The sequence below is a fragment of the Haemaphysalis longicornis genome, unplaced genomic scaffold (assembly GCF_048455015.1).
Source record: "Haemaphysalis longicornis isolate Haplotype H1 unplaced genomic scaffold, Haemaphysalis longicornis Haplotype H1 scaffold_7, whole genome shotgun sequence".
Classification (NCBI taxonomy): domain Eukaryota; kingdom Metazoa; phylum Arthropoda; class Arachnida; order Ixodida; family Ixodidae; genus Haemaphysalis; species Haemaphysalis longicornis.
In genome coordinates this window covers 151,653,527-151,668,448 of record NW_027526422.1, presented here as the reverse complement: position 1 = coordinate 151,668,448, position 14,922 = coordinate 151,653,527, and the positions used below count along the sequence as shown (strand labels likewise).

The window sequence follows — 14,922 nt, the reverse complement described above, 5'->3', positions numbered from 1 at the left end:
CCAGCGTTGAACCCTCTTAATCTCCATATGGCACCAAGACTGCCAGAACAGAGGCCCTCACTATGCATGTAGCGAATTAGAAAACGAAATGGGGGGCTCGCTGAAATAAGACAAAAATAAGGGTTGGCAGTCAAGAAAACCTCGGAAAGCAAAGGGGAGGATGGGATAGGTAATTGAAACAGATAAAGAATTTGGAAAGAAAGAAAAGAAGTGGAGAAAAATGCCCGCAAGGTGGGATCCGAACCATGGCCTCCAGAATACCGGTCTGGTGCGATGACCACTACGCTACCGGCGGGGCTATTTTCCCCTCCACTTTCTAGGGTATTTATGTTAAGGTATTTTTGTTTTCTTCGCGGGGGGGGGGGGTGGTAGCCAGCGCCACTCAGCCTACTCGGGGTGAAGGGGACCTTTTGAATAACGTGAAAACAAGTTTGCAATCATCAATTGATAAGATTTCAACATCCATGTCACAGTTCTAAACGTAAATCAACGTTCGGTTCTTCGAATTGGATAGTGCACTCAAAACCTTAACGCAGCACACAAAAGAAACTGTTCAACTAAAGACAGATTGCTTCTCTGAACAAGGTTGTTGCTGAATAGAAACTAAACTGATTGAATTGGAAGACAGAAGCCGTAGACGTAATCTTGTAATTTTTCACATCTCTGAAATGGGTGGCCGAAACACCGGGTCGTTAAAACGAAGAATTCTTCACGAAGTGTTTAAAAAAAAGTGAACATAACCGGTACTACTGTAGAAAGAATACACTGAATTGGTAAGAAATCAGCCAGTAAACCTAGATCAGTTGTCTCTTTTGTCGGCTTAACTACCACAGTATTTTTTGTTTGTTTGGTGTCGTGTACAGGCCACCAAAAATCCCTGTCCAGTACATGGAATTGCTCTGTGGCTATCTTGAGTGCATGCTGAGGGACGGGCAAAAATTTATTCTGAGAAGAGATTTCAACCTCCGACAATAGACTGTAATACACTATCCATATCTGCGTCACCGGATACCGCGGGCACGGAAATTCTTTTCGAAACTCTTTCATTCCATAGTTTGAAACAGCTAGTCATGACACCTACACGTGTTGCTGACAACACACAATCGATACTCGACTTGGTGTTTATCAAAGAGTTTCATGACAATTGCTTCGTAGAGACTACAAGCGGCGTTGCCGACCACAAATACGTTCACGTAACATAAAAAAATCGCCCCAATCCACCCCGTGAATGTGGTTGGAAAGCAAAGCTGTAAACGGCACCCAAATCGATTACACATGCGACGTCACTTAAATTCACTCACATCGCTCTACAAATAGTAAAACCACAGAGAAGTGAAATGCACTTAACCACGCCATTTATTATTTCAAAGAGATATTCTTGCCAAGGTTAAATCAATGCATGATGCATGAATGGTGTTTGGTTGAGTTGCATTGGTGAAGCACAACAGTGGAAACATTTTTTATAAAATTAAAGTAAGATCCAACCCAGTTTTAGACGATCTGACTTCTCCGTCTCTGCGCTGCGGATGGAGGCGACGAGATTTGCGGCAGAGAAGGAGGAGGACGAAGAATAAATGCTTCTATTCAGATTTCTGAACGGCCCAGAGTGCAGCCCTGGGAAGTGATTCCTTCTTCTGTGGGGCCTATATGCAGTCCGCGCGGCCTGTGTTCTGTCCACCCGCTGAAGCTGGGTAGATAGAGAGTGCTTGGACAGCCGCATCTCCCATTGCTCTTGTTGGGTAGTTGACGGAAAGAGAGGAGGGTGCTCAGGGATAAAGTAGTACACCCCGATTACGGGGCGGAGTGTTCCTACTTCTGAGCAAAATTTACATTCGGCGTCGTAGAGATTCCGATACATTAAGTGAAGACGCATAGGCTCTGGGAAGAAGCGCAGGCTTGTTGGGTGGGCGTATTTGTTACCCTCCATTGAAACGTGAGGGGGTGTCCAGATGAGCTGAATGGAACCGTTTGGGGAGTGCTTTTAAAAAAGCACGCGCAGTGCAGGTCGGGACACCCAACCCGACTGGCAATTCCAGTAGACTTGCTGGGAATCGCTGACTACCCTCCGAACCCCTGGTTGAGTGAGAGCCAAGGTGATGGCTGCCTCTTCTGCTGCCGTCATTTATTGGGTCCTAAGCGAGGTACACGCAAGGAGGTTGGTACTGGAGGTAGCCACGAGGATGGCGTATTGCTGCCCTCGATGTTTAGAGGCGTCTGTGTAGATAACTGCATGATACCTACCGAGGGTGGCGTTTAGCGCTTGAGCCCGTGCTTTTTGGTGACCCTCGTCATGTGAGGGGTTCATATTTCTAAGCAAAGGGGGCATTTTTAGTTTTAGTCTCCAAGAGTCTGTGAATACGTCAAGCGAAGTGACATTCTGGGCTGTCCAGCCAATCTGGCGAAGCATGCGGTTACACACCGCAGTTCTGAGTCGGACCTTCTGGTTAGAAAGATGGCCTTCTATCAGCTCTTCCACCGTGTTGTGGAGCCCCGTGCTAAGCAGCCTCTGCGTGGACGCACTCATGAGAAGACCAATGGCCTGCTCGACCGCCTTTCTAATCATTATATAAAGCACCTCTATGTCTTCCTTGTCAAGAAGAAGACGGGTGTACGTAAGTGACTCTCGAGAGGAAAAAGCTTCAATTAATCGAAAGGTACCGGATTCCTTTAGGCCTCGCTTCTTGGTGGCAACTCGCCTGATCATGTGTATGATTTGATTACTGCTGTTTTTGGGGCGCTGCAAGGGGTGTCACTCTTGGTGTTAGCCTCGAGATGTAGGCCCAGGATCTTGATGGTGGGGCTTTGAGTGATTGTCTGGCCATCAGGGAGTATTTGAATGCATTCCTTGGTTTGGCGTAAGGGCGGAGGACAAGGAGCTCTGATTTTTTACGTGAATACTGGAGGCCACAGGCTTTAGCACATTGGCGTACTAGAAGTGAGATGCCATGCATTTGTGTGCGCTTCCTTTAATTTTTGTAACTCTTAGCACATGAGCAAGGTGCGCACAGTGCCGCTAGACGGGCGTGAGTGGTCGCCACGTGGCATTCAGTGAGAGCGCAGGGGGTAAACCCGTAGATGTGCTTGGTGAGTACACCACCTGTCTTCACTGTCTTCGTGTGGGCTCGTAGCTAAATCGGTAAGACAACGGGCTCTCACTATGTTAGTCTGTTAGTTCCAGGTTTAATTCCCGGCGGTGCCGGTAAATTCTTTTATTTGTTTGCTGAAGTTTTCTGGTGACACGGACAGTTGCGAAAGAACCCTTGGGGGGTAGAAGTAAAAACCTTTGCTTTAAAACGTACATAAAGAAGAAGTGGCCCCGTATCGGGATTTTTTTAGGGCTAAGGACGAGTCGATTATTCATGACCTGCATTTTTCTTTGCCAGTCTTTGCACGCGGCAGGGACGTGCGATTACTGTGGTATAAGTTTAAAAAGATCGTCACGCACTGCATAACTGAATATATACCAACCCGCCGAAAGAAAAGACAACATCAGAACCCATGGGTTAAGCGAGAAATTGTTAATTTAAAACGGCGCATTAGTCGGAAGCGAAAACGATCAACTCGTAATCAAAATTACCTTGAACAACGCTGTTTAATGGAAGAACTGACGTTTATATACAAAACGCACGCCCAACATTTTTTGACCATACACTTCCTCCTTTCTTGAAAGAATCCCCTGAAAAGTTTCTTTCTTTCTAATTGTAAACATACCATAGATCAACTAAGAACTGATGATATTGTGACTAATAATATTCAAGGTATCTCGAATGCGTTAAACAAATGTTTTCGAACTTCCTTTACGGATCCCGATTTACACAGCTCACAAGAAACGATACCCACTTTTTGTTTAAGTACATCACCGATGGAAGACATTACTATAAGCCAGAAAGGCATATTTTCCTTGCTAATAAAAATAAATGTTAGAAAATCAAGTGGGACTGATATTATACCCACGCTATTCCGGCAACGGTACTCCGAACTAGTTTCCCGGTACCTCTATGTACTCTTTAACACCTTTCTTCTTCAGTGCATGCCAGCCAGCAACTGGCTAACAGCCAAGGTTGTACCAGTATTCAAATCCGGTGATATATTAGATCTTGCTAATTACAGACGAACCGCACTAATAGGTAGATGTTGAAAAATATTCGAACATATAGCAGCCAGCCACATATTCCAGGACATCGAGTCAAAAAATGTTTTTGTTCAGTATCAGCACGGATCTCGGAAGAATGTTTCTGCTATAACTCAACTGGTGTCTGTAATTCATAACTTCACATCTGCTGTAGATACCCACCTTCTATTTGATGCCGTGTTCTTGGACCTATCAAAAGCTTGGACCTATCAAAAGTTGACCATGTGCCACAAAAGTTGCTTATCGTCAAATTAAAAGAATTTGGGCTTCCAGATAGGCTGGTGTATTGGATTGAAGCATATTTACTCAATCGTACTCAGAATGTTGAAAGTAAATCTGTTCGATCTAACCATATCACTGTCATGTGCGGAGTGTGTCAACGATCTGTGCTCGGACCTTTATTATTTTTGATATTATAAATGACGTTGCTGCTGGTATTGCTGATACCGTTACTCTGAAACTGTTCGCTGATGAGTGTGTAGTTTATCCAGTTATTAATGATATCTCAAGCCAGATGGTCTTAAATGAAAGCATTTGTAAACTTGCGGACCGGTGCGATCAGAGAAACATGCGGATCAATTTCACTAAAACAGTATGCATGATAATAATAGTAAAGCGAAATCCTCTACCGTATGTGTACAAAATTGTAAACAAATCATTTAGAATGTTGAAGATTCGTAACAATCTTAAATGGGATGCCCACATCAAAAATATCTGCAATAAAGTGTTCAGGAAGCTATGCTTTTTGAGACACAAATTAAGAACGTCATCAAAAAAGGAAAAACTTGAAGCCTATTGCACTCTGATCAGACCAGTCCTCCAGTACGCCTCCATTGTGTGGGACCCTTTCTATGTCAAGAGATTGCCCGGGTTGAGCGGATACAAAGATTGGCGGCTAGGTTTATAAAGTATGGCTACCGATCCCGTCATCGGTTACAAACATCTTGGAGCAGGTGGAAGTGGAACCACTTCACCTTCGTCGACATGTTGCGAGGCTAAATTTTTTTTACTTGTGCGTCCCAGTAACATTGGTTGATGTAAGATATGTATTTACTTCCCGCGACACTCAGATCGACCATATAAAATCACTCTAAAGTTGTACGCCCCAGCTTAAGCCGAAGTAAGCGTTTCAAATGTCATATTTCCCTCGCAGAGGTGAAGAATTGAGCGCGGTACTTAAATGTACTGCTCAGTGTATAATGCTAACTGTTTAAGAAATCGCTACTAAGACAACTACAATAATCCCTCTCCTGCTAGGGCAGGAGTGCTGCATGCAGTATTTGTAAATAAATAAATAAATGGTAGGGTGTGCACATTGATATGAACTGCACCTTTAATGTCTATGGGGAGGCCCTGTGGGCGGCGCCGTTTTTGCTGGTCTGGGTTGGGTGGGCATTTATCGGTGGGTGGCCTTTAACCTGAGGACTTCAAAAAGTAGCAGGCGTCCTCCCCTCTTCATAGGCGCGCTTTTGCCACTTTTGGCCAATATTCTCGCCATGTGCAGGTGGTTAAGGGATGGTGGAAGCCGATGGTATGTTACTGCACGATCGATTTTAATATAGGCCTAATGGGTAACGCCGTAGAGTGCAATCACGGTGCTGCAATAAGCCCCGAACGTTGCCGGCACTGTGCCTTAAGAAGGGAGACGGAATAACCTTTGGTGTTTATGCTGTCTACCGCAATGTTACGTGCTAGAGGGATGCCATTGTAAATGCCGCAAAAATTGAGGTCCGTGCGATTAAGTATGGAGTTGAAATAGCAACTGCGCATGGCATGTTTTTGTGTGGTGGTGTGTTTTACCCGCGGGTGCAACGTCTCCCGTGTTCGGCGCCAAAGAGAATCGGACCATCAACGCAAGCGTGTGTGGCTATGAACCAGGCGCCACAATTTTGAAGCTGACCTTTTCACTTTCTCTTCCGAGGTGCCGGATGTGACTGTATTATGAGAGCATCTCAGGACTGTGGTACGCCCCGATGATGAGGGAGTCATCGAATGGTTGCGGACTGGCATGGCATAGCATTGGGCGGTACTATATTATAAAGGATTCATAATCCATGGCACCTCCGGTATTCAGAGCTAGAAAGTCCATTAAGCGAGTACCGATTGAATAAACGTTGCCAATTTTTGCACTCACTGTGACCCAAATATGTCAACAACCAGTATTTAAGGAGTAACGGAGACAATGTACAAGATGACAGAATCTAACGTTTGTCTCAAACATTCTGAAATTACCTATCCAAAATAAATCGCTTACTCAATTTAGTACGTGCTTAGCTAGAGCTGGAAGCACGTGCAGGCCAGCATACCAGTAGGCTCTGTGCCATGCACTCAGCGGGGAACCCGGTGGTGGGCCTCAAAATATTTCAGTACAGGACATCAATCTAGTGTTGAGTTTTGGGCAACCACATTTCGGTGTATGTTGCCCTTCAAACCCGACACGCAGGAACGAGAGAGCGGCAATATGATATGAGATGCCAACCATTCGGCGAAAGGTACGTCGGATTAAATGCACACACCGGGACAATTTGGCATTGCTTGAGCCACAGTTGTGCAACTTGCGCTAATAAGCAAGAACTCCCAGGACGTCTGTCGAGCTGTCGAGGACACTTCTTCGTGTTGGCCATGCCATGGTTAAGTGAACTAGGGCGCGATTGGTAATATGGCTGTGCCCTGCTATTTGGTACCTTTTAGGGGCTAGCCCCTTAGGGGATCGGGCTGCTGGCGTCTCCTGCCGTCGTAATCGTCGTCTTATGTAGTCCCGGTAGTAAAACAACGGGAAGCTTGTTTTCGTCTCACGCTAGAAATTGACACGTACTAAAAAACACCGGGACACTCGTTTACGCCGCACGCTAGAGAGCTTCGTGCCTAAAAGGCGAGAGACCTTTAAAGGAGCCATGAAGACAAAATAAAAGTTGTGTTTATTAGAAAAACTGCTTAGACCTGATAGCAATGATACCAATATCATCGCAATCTTCGAACAAATAAAAGAGATATTAAAGAAAACATGTGAAGCAGTCGCGACCCACTAGCCAATTTCCCGCAACTTTTCTATGACGCCACAGAACCTTGTTTATGAGATTGGCGGCCGCCTAACTGACCTGTCGCGACGACACATGACTGGACGTCTGTAGTGGGGCCTCTAGTTCCATTTGACCGCATCACTTGAATGCTAACGTGCAGTTAACGCACTGAAAATATTGTTTTATTGTTGGCCCATGTGACGTATTTCTTGCTCATAACACGTCAGTGTAGCGCATAGTTTGAAAGTTTGTAAATACTTCTTGCTTTTTTTCGTTAAAAACACCTTTTGCGGCTGTAATGGAGCTGAGTGAGATACTGAATCCTAGTTCTTTCAAATTAAACTAAGTTGTATTTTCTCTTCATGGCTCCTTTAAAGCACAGCACTATACTACTGCCCGCCAGCGGTTTCATCTCCGTTGGCAAAAACGCCAAGGCACCATGAATACTCCTATATGGCATGATTCGCCCCTCCCCAGGTGTCACATTTGTGGAGATGGCCCGTGAATGACATCTCCCAATGACATCTCCATTTCATTTTAACCGGTTGTACCGTGAAACCATATAAGGCGTGCTGCGTCTGTCACATGGCGGTTGTTGGTCTCCTTTAGATCGCCACGTCATCTGCGCCGGTCCTGCACGAAATCGAACTGACGCGGCACGGCTGACGAGTTCAGCCATTCCAAGATTCGAAAGGGTAAAAGAGTCAGCCGTGCTTTGTGGAAGTCCTAGGCAATTATTGAATTTCTGCGGTCGTTGAGGCCGCATTGAAAAAAAAGCATTTGTTGTGAATGAATGCCCGGTAAATTTGCAATATGTTCGTCCTGGTTACCCACACTGAAGTGCCTCTAGCACATAGCCGCAACCTTTCTGAGTTGTACAGAAACTAGAATGCAGGGTTCCTTTTGGCATGTGCGTCGCTGCAGGCGGAATATCGTGTATATATTAACATGGACACCAATGTTTGTCTCTAATGCAGTCTGTACGTGGTTAGAAAGCAAAGATTTATCCTCTAGCTGCTGGCTGAACCTCATAGTGCCCATCCTCTCGACCAAATTGGCACACTCAGGATGTGAAAGCGATTGGCCGGACGTGTGCATGCCTTGTTCCGCCTGCGTTCTGGCAATTCGGAAACGGCATCAAGAACAGTTATAGATAATACCAATGAAAAAGTGCAGGTGTAGCTGCGAATGGGTCACACAATATCAAAAAGTGGAGAAATGACATGTCGTGGACACTCTGTTATCAGCCCCAGAAGGCATCCGGCTTGTGTTCGCACCATGCCGGTTGCAGTAACCAGGAACACATTTGCACAAACCGCCACTTCGCTCAATATGCTTACTGCACAACTGCGCTGGTGAACGAGATTACGATTGCGTGCGGTAAGGTGTACTTCGGTCCAACAGGATGACATGTATGTGACAGGACCAGGAAACACAATGCTTTTCGTGAACCTTCAGACGGTTTCCATATTCGTATCTATTGTTGTCTTAAGTGTAGCTGCACAACCAAATTTGAAAATTCGATTGCTGTTGCAAGAAGTGAAACCCCAGGTTTGGCGCAACTCTTTGGGGACGTTATACATTACAACCACGAAACGGCATCGTTGCATCAGCGTAATATATTTGGGTATTATGAACACGAAATTCTATTTTCTGTGCAAGTAATATCAGCATATATTTCTTGCTTTTTACCTGCGTGGTTTTTGTGGCGTTTTGGAATATTTGCGGCCAAAGTCAAGTCGGCGCGATATTAGTTTGAATTCAGTATTGGCCATGAACAGTTTTCGCTCGGTTGGGGGTTATGTTTCTCAATTAACTCAGTTGTTAGTTCGGGCGGTCATCTATACTTTCATTTTTGTTGACTTGTTTTTATCCGATCGGAATATTTCAAGGAAGCTTCGAATTTCAATATTTGTGGAAACAACTGGCTCTTTACTGATGCTTAACGAGGTGAAGGTTTGGGCGAGTTGGTATATCATACTTGAATACTCAAAGCGCAAACGACACGAGGACGAAGAAAGAAGACTACGAGACAATGCGCAAACTTGCAACTAACTTTATTAGGAAGAAACGCTTTTGTTGACCTATTTTTATCCGATCGGGATATTTCAAGGAAGCTTCGAATTTGAATATTTGTGGAAACATAACTGGCTCTTTACTGATGCTTAACAAAGTGAAGGTTTGGGCGAGTTGGTATATCATACTTGAATACTCAAAGCGCAAACGACACGAGGACGAAGAAAGAAGACTACGAGACAATGCGCAAACTTGCAACTAACTTTATTAGGAAGAAACGCTACTGTTGACCTATTTTTATCCCATCGGAACATTTCAAGGAAGCTTCAAATTTGAATATTCGGGGAAACATAACTGGCTCTTTACTGATGCTTAACAAAGTGAAGGTTTGGGCGAGTTGGTATATCATACTTAAATACTCAAAGCGTAAACGACACGAGGACGAAGAAAGAAGACTACGAGACAATGCGCAAACTTGCAACTAACTTTATTAGAAAGAAACGCGTTTTTTATACACCAAATATTCACATCGCCTTGCACAAGCAAGCCCTACCTCACGCTCACCGAAAAAGAAGTGTATTTTTTAAGCCAAGGTGTTGCTGTGTAATCAATGATCAGCCTGAGAACGTTCCCCAGTAGTGTCGTGTGGCAGACTGTGCAAGGAGATGTGATTATTTCGTGTATAAGAAACGCGTTTCTTCTAATAAAGTTAGTGTCAAGTTTGCGCATTGTCTCATCTTCTTTCATCGTGCTCGTGTCGTTTGCGCTGTGAGTATTCAAGTTTACTTATGCGTTGTCTTTTGGTCTTCAATTTACGTAAATAGTGGAAAAACAAGAACATGCATTTGAAATACGACTTTTGCAAATACCAGGCAATTCTATTTTTAGATGCAGAGCATCTCACTCACTCGCCTTGTCCCTCCGGCGTCGTCGTCGTCGTCGTCGGCGTTGTCCACCCCTCCCCCATTCTCCTCCCCGCGCCAGCTGCGCTCTCCGCCGCTCACCCCTCTCCTCTCCGATAGCGAACACTCTCTGGCGAGGGGCATTGGATTGGATTCGATTGGATTGGCTTGGATTGGATTGGATTAGATTGGATTAAAGTGGATTGTGTTGAATTGTGTTGCGTCATAGCCGCGGCAGACGCGTTGGGGGCCGGCGCATGTGCAGTACTCTCTCTTCCGCGGTTTCCTCTCCTTCGGGCGCGCTGCGCATATAACCGGTGTGCCGTTCTCCGGCGAAGCAACATCCACGCTTTGTTCAAACACCTAGAGTCCACGCCGCTTTACAAGTACGCCAACGTCGTCATCGAGTGGGACCGGCTTACGCAGTCCCCTCAACGTTATGCGCGCTATTAAACGCGGTCTCTTCGCCGCTCCGCCTATGCGTCGCATCTACACAGGGGTTCCCGCGAGGGGAGGTGGGAGTTTTTTAATATTGAACTCCCGCTGCTGCAGTATGTGTAGCAGTGAACACACGCCTGTATATTTGCGTTGCGGCTGGATAATTTAAACTGTAAGATATCCAGCAGCAAACTATCTAATTGAATATTCATTTAATAACAAGAACTACAAAAGTTGCACTTCGGATGCAAAATATTGGGGTGCACTTAGCACATTTTTTACAGTAAGCTGAAATATTGCAGTACACAATTCATACTCAGCCGAATATGCTCAAATGCAATCGTGTCGTGTGCTCGAATCTATTGCATTTATTTTTGACGTATTCCTTTTTTCAATCGTCAGCTGCAGCAGGCCGCACATCTGCCCATAAAGATCTGAAGAGCTGTGACATTCCTCTCAAACATCTATGCGTGCGGTCAGAAACAAGCTGCGATATACAGCGGGCAAACTCACCAAACGGCTCAGCCACATGCCTGTAAGACCCCCACTTCCCGTCCTTGTAGATGTTCATCACCAAGTCTTTTTCCAGGAGTTCAGTGTATTTTGGGTTGCCAGGGCTAAATTCTGCTGTAATGGTCGACATCATCTGGCTTGCATCGCATAGGCACCTGTAAAGGACGACGTTGAACATCGATCTCAATGCATTAGATGCAATCTAGCTCAGAAATTTTACGAGCGGTGTTACCGACACAAGTGATCAGAAGCAAACTTTCGTTGTCGTGCAACTTCTATAGGGCCTGCATGTTCGGGTCAAGAATATATCATAAAAGGATACACCCCTAATAAAAACAACCAAATACTTTTCTCACAAAATATTCTACAATACAAAGCAACATCTAACTTAAGGCATTTTTTGATCTGTTGAATGCGCCGGCAGTCGTTTCAACGCATTATATCTGTGCACAGCATGCGGGGCCCGAAAGGTAACGCTATAAAAGAGAGAAACAAAAGGCAACTGAAGAGTAAACTTTTTTACTAGTTTTTTTTTTTTTTTTTTTTTGCTCATGCCCAACTGTTGTTAGTCCTAGATGTAAAGTTCGGAACGTGTCGGTGTAACGTTTCTTCAAGCATAGTACGTGTATCACCGCGGAGCACAGTTTGACCGGCGCGACTAGTCTGAATTAGGCCTTCCTATGCACAGTTGTGGACCTCGCTATTACAAAAATGCTGTCATAATAACTGTTGCTTTAGATTAATTAAAACCAATCTAAGAGGATCGGTTTTCAAGTTTTTGTCTGGCGGTTAAATACAACAGGGGTGTAATTGGGGACGGAGCGCATTCTTACTGCTCACAAATATTGACGTCGTCACTGAGCCCCCCCCCCCCCCCCTTCCCCGCCAAAAAAAAATCCTTAACAGGCTTTATTCAGCGTATAACAAACAGGCGCGTTCAGGTTCCCACTTGGAATTTAGCAGAAAAGCACCGCTTTTTACCTGATGTAACTGCCAGCGATTTCCAGGCGGAGACACTTGGTGAAGCCTACGATGCCGCTAGGTCCGAATCCGTCATTCAGGAGGTATATGTTCTCCCCGACAGGTCGGCTTTCGAACCCACGAACCTTCTCCGTCAGTTCTTCAACCCAGCCGAATCCCGACCGGGGTATGGTGATTACTTCCGACTTAGTGACTGAGATATCCGTACGCTTCCTCAGGAGGGCCAGGGCAGACAGGTTGTTAGACTTGAGGGCTACTAACCTGAAACCGCTGGCCTCAAACATAGCCTCAATGTTGGCGGTAACGTGAACTCGCGGAAAAACGTTGCCTAACTTTGACAACAGCCTCTCAGCTGGTGACAATGCTGTGCGATAAGCCAAAAGGACAAAACAGTGATGTTTGGAGGCAGTAGAGATATTTTTCGATAAATATTCAATGTTATCTAAATCTGTGGCGAGATCATGGGCCACAATGAGATCCGCTTCGCAAAGACAGGTAAGATTTGAAGCGCATCCATCCCAGATAAGTTTTGTGACAGTTTCTGGTAGCCCCTCAGCATCTATAGTGCTCGGTGACATTTGAGCAAGAGTGTATTGAATTTTACGCGTATTGTCTTGAACGGTGAGCAGTGGAAGGAGCTTGCCTGCCAGTGGCAATTGTGTTTCTTGGGTAACCAACTCGAAAACCTGAATCTTGGTCATGTTTACGTTCTCCAACACAACATCTACAATCACTTTTAAAGTATCCCCTTGAAGTAATGCCACGTTCAGAAGATCTCTTTGCAAATCTCGTGTTTGAGAAGCAAACGCCGCCTTTGCGGACGGCGCAAGAGGGGACTGCGCGCCTTCTCCATTCTCTAGCAGAGCATTGAGAACTCGGAGCAAAACATGATCTCTTTGTTGGCTTCGAGAGTTTGCGCTCAGGACCTCCTTGGGTGCTTCTAGTAAACATTGCTGCGGAAAGGGCGCATCGTCGCAGTTCCCGTATGAAGTAAGCACCAGCTTGGCGGTATGGAAACAGGCGTGCATGTATTCGCGTACGCGCATTTCTCGGTGGTGGCTAGCAAGCTCGTCGTCGATGTAAGGTACAAACTGGTACTCCAATAGTGACGGAACATGCTGCAATGGTCTCCTCGGGGCAACGCCAGGAGTGAGGCCACGAATGGCAACGCCACCAGCACGAATCATGTTGAGATAAGTGTCGTAGAACACGTCGACACCTATACAAAGGAGAAGAGCGGAAAAACATGAGTACAAGTGAAAGCACGCTAAACAACAAAGTGAATTTAGGCTATAATTACACCAGCGCAAGATTTTGTCAAGGCCACCTCGTATTTAAAGTTTGGGTCATCCGATGCCTCAGTTGTCCTCAAAGCGTTAACAAGCACGCCGAATAATTGATAATATACGTGTTGTCAAAGGGCGAGGAAGACACAAATTTTCTGTATGCGAAAGAGTGGGCCGGTCATACCTCGCTTTAATTTTGTTTCACTGGAAACATTCCTGCCATACCTCAGCAATTGGCGTCACCAGTAGTGGATTACAACTTACCCGCTTACGACGACACTATACAGATTGACTAATGCATGCTCTGGCGCAAATATGTAGGCGCCAAAAACGGGCAGTCGGTACAGAGACTCGGTGCTGTCGTTACATAATCGGAGACTTTAAATACTTAGTAAGCCTACTGAAACCAACCAGCTCGTGTCCGCGTATAATAACAAAGCGATAGACCTTCACCCTGCTTGGGACGATGGAAGGGACTAGAACTGGACGACCGGAGCTCACCTTAGCAGTTCATGCCACAAGTGGAAAAAAAAACGCGAAGGATTTTTTCCGATGCTGTACACAGTTGAAACTGCCACGCTATTGTGACAAACATCTGAGCTGGCTCGTCTTACTGCAGCTTCAAAAGTTCCTCGAAGCGTTCGTCACCAATTCTCAATAGTTTTGCTGAAGTTATTTCACTCTACCTGTCTGTTAAAGTACGCTTCGACTAAAAGTGCGGTATTCTTATTTCGAACACTATGTCAGGCCGTTCTTATTTTAAAAAAATCTGTTGGCTTGCCGTAATCTTTGGGAAACACAAGTTTTGAAAAACAATACGCTACCGGAAGTAATAGTGTTTTTTTGTGCGAAGTGATCAGGAGCCGTAGTGGACGCAACAAAACAAGTTCCAATCACTATTTAGGGGAAACATTAACTAGGACTCTAAATTTTTCAATTTGCGCAGTTACGTATGAAACTGTAACGTGGAAATTGTGGGGGATAATCAGTAAAATCGATATCCAGCGTTAAATTTGCGAAAATCTCGTTGCCCGAAGAAATATGGGGGGAGTCATTCAGTCCTGTGTACGCGCTCATTGGGAACTCGGGGACTGAAAAGCGCCGCAAAGCCATGCCCCCGTATTGACGTCACTTAGAGGTGAGATTTACTGACAACCGCACCGCAACCCTCTCCTCACTGACAGTGCTCAGTCACATTCCGATGAACATGTTGCGCCGCAGTCCAAAGCACCATTATTTCTCTGCTAATTTTTAGCATAACCATGCTCCAAGAACCCCTCTCTGCAGACCATATGCTGACGATGCTACTTACAAGGACGACTTTACTTCCTTCTTTACACGAATGATGTTAGTTCCCTGTTGTCACAATCTAAGAATCAGTAAGCTGATATCTTCGCGCAACCAGCATGAAGCACACGCGATGTAGTAAGAAAAGAATCATCGATAATTACGTCGTGCTTTCTCAATCAAACCACTTGAGCAGACCTGAGTGCACCAAGAAATGCATTGTTTCGAGTAGACCGAGGGTTACATTAGGGATACGAAAATATTCACATTCAGATATACGAGGGCTAAAATATATGACGGATACGATGTCCAGCCGGGAAGCCACTCTTAGCAATAGCCTTCCACTA

The 14,922-nt window shown here is 45.2% G+C and overlaps 1 protein-coding gene across 1 annotated transcript in view; it reads right to left on the bottom strand.

Moving 5' to 3' along the window:
• Window positions 1-14,922, bottom strand: part of LOC144147137 (fatty acid synthase-like) — a 243,513-nt gene that overhangs the window by 145,156 nt on the left and 83,435 nt on the right. Inside the window, exons 10-11 of the mRNA XM_077679209.1 lie at window positions 12,003-13,221; window positions 11,022-11,176 (exon numbers count right to left, since the gene is read on the bottom strand). Of these exons, the coding sequence (XP_077535335.1) occupies window positions 11,022-11,176; window positions 12,003-13,221 (1,374 nt within the window). The remainder of the gene's footprint in view (window positions 1-11,021; window positions 11,177-12,002; window positions 13,222-14,922) is intronic.